This window comes from Halyomorpha halys, unplaced genomic scaffold (assembly GCF_000696795.3).
Source record: "Halyomorpha halys isolate HHAL.00 unplaced genomic scaffold, Hhal_1.1 Scaffold2080.1, whole genome shotgun sequence".
NCBI classification, from domain to species: domain Eukaryota; kingdom Metazoa; phylum Arthropoda; class Insecta; order Hemiptera; family Pentatomidae; genus Halyomorpha; species Halyomorpha halys.
Window position 1 is genome coordinate 13,768 of NW_027109558.1, and position 744 is coordinate 14,511.

Consider the following 744-nt stretch of genomic DNA (forward strand, 5'->3'; position numbering starts at 1 on the left):
TAGTATTATTATATTTATTGTTCCACAGATCTTGATTGCTTACAAAATGAGATATATCGGATTAACATTCCATTTATGCATCATCATGCTCAGGAGAAGGCATGTCAATGTCAACATTGTGACTCCAAGGGAAGCATACCATTTCGTTTTGAAAAACATGTAATGCCTTGTAATTCAGTCGAAAAGGATCATCAGTGCCCTCATTGTGAACATAGAACAGTTGAACTTTGTAATTTAAAACAACACATAGTGCCCGGTGGTACTAATAAGAAGGCTAATCAATTTTATAATTGTGGACATAAATCAGTTAAACATGCAACTTTAAAAAAACCCATAATGGCCAGACATACTGAAGAGAAGCCTCATCAATGTCCTCATTGTGAATATAAAGGTGTTCAGCTTAGCCATTTAAAACAACATATAATGACCCGACATACTGATGGGAAGCCTCATCAATGTCCTCATTGTGAATATAAATCAGTTTATCTTAGCCATTTAAAAAGACACATAATGACCAGACATACTAGTGACAAGCCTAATAAATGTCCTCATTGTGAATATAAAGCTGTTGAAGTTAACCAATTAAAAAAACACATAATGGCCAGACATACTGGTGACAAGCCTAATCAATGTCCTAAATGTGAATTTAAATCAGTTACGAAAGGTCATTTAAATCGACACATAATGACCCAACATACTAATAAGAAGCCTCTACAATGTCCTCATTGTGAATATAAATCAGTT

General features: G+C 34.0%; 1 protein-coding gene across 1 annotated transcript in view; it reads left to right on the top strand.

Annotated features, from left to right (window-relative positions):
- The window catches only part of LOC136795851 (zinc finger autosomal protein-like), a 5,793-nt gene that overhangs the window by 4,496 nt on the left and 553 nt on the right, over positions 1–744 (top strand). The window contains exon 3 of the mRNA XM_067047732.1: positions 29–741. Within this exon, the coding sequence (XP_066903833.1) occupies positions 29–741 (713 nt within the window). The remainder of the gene's footprint in view (positions 1–28; positions 742–744) is intronic.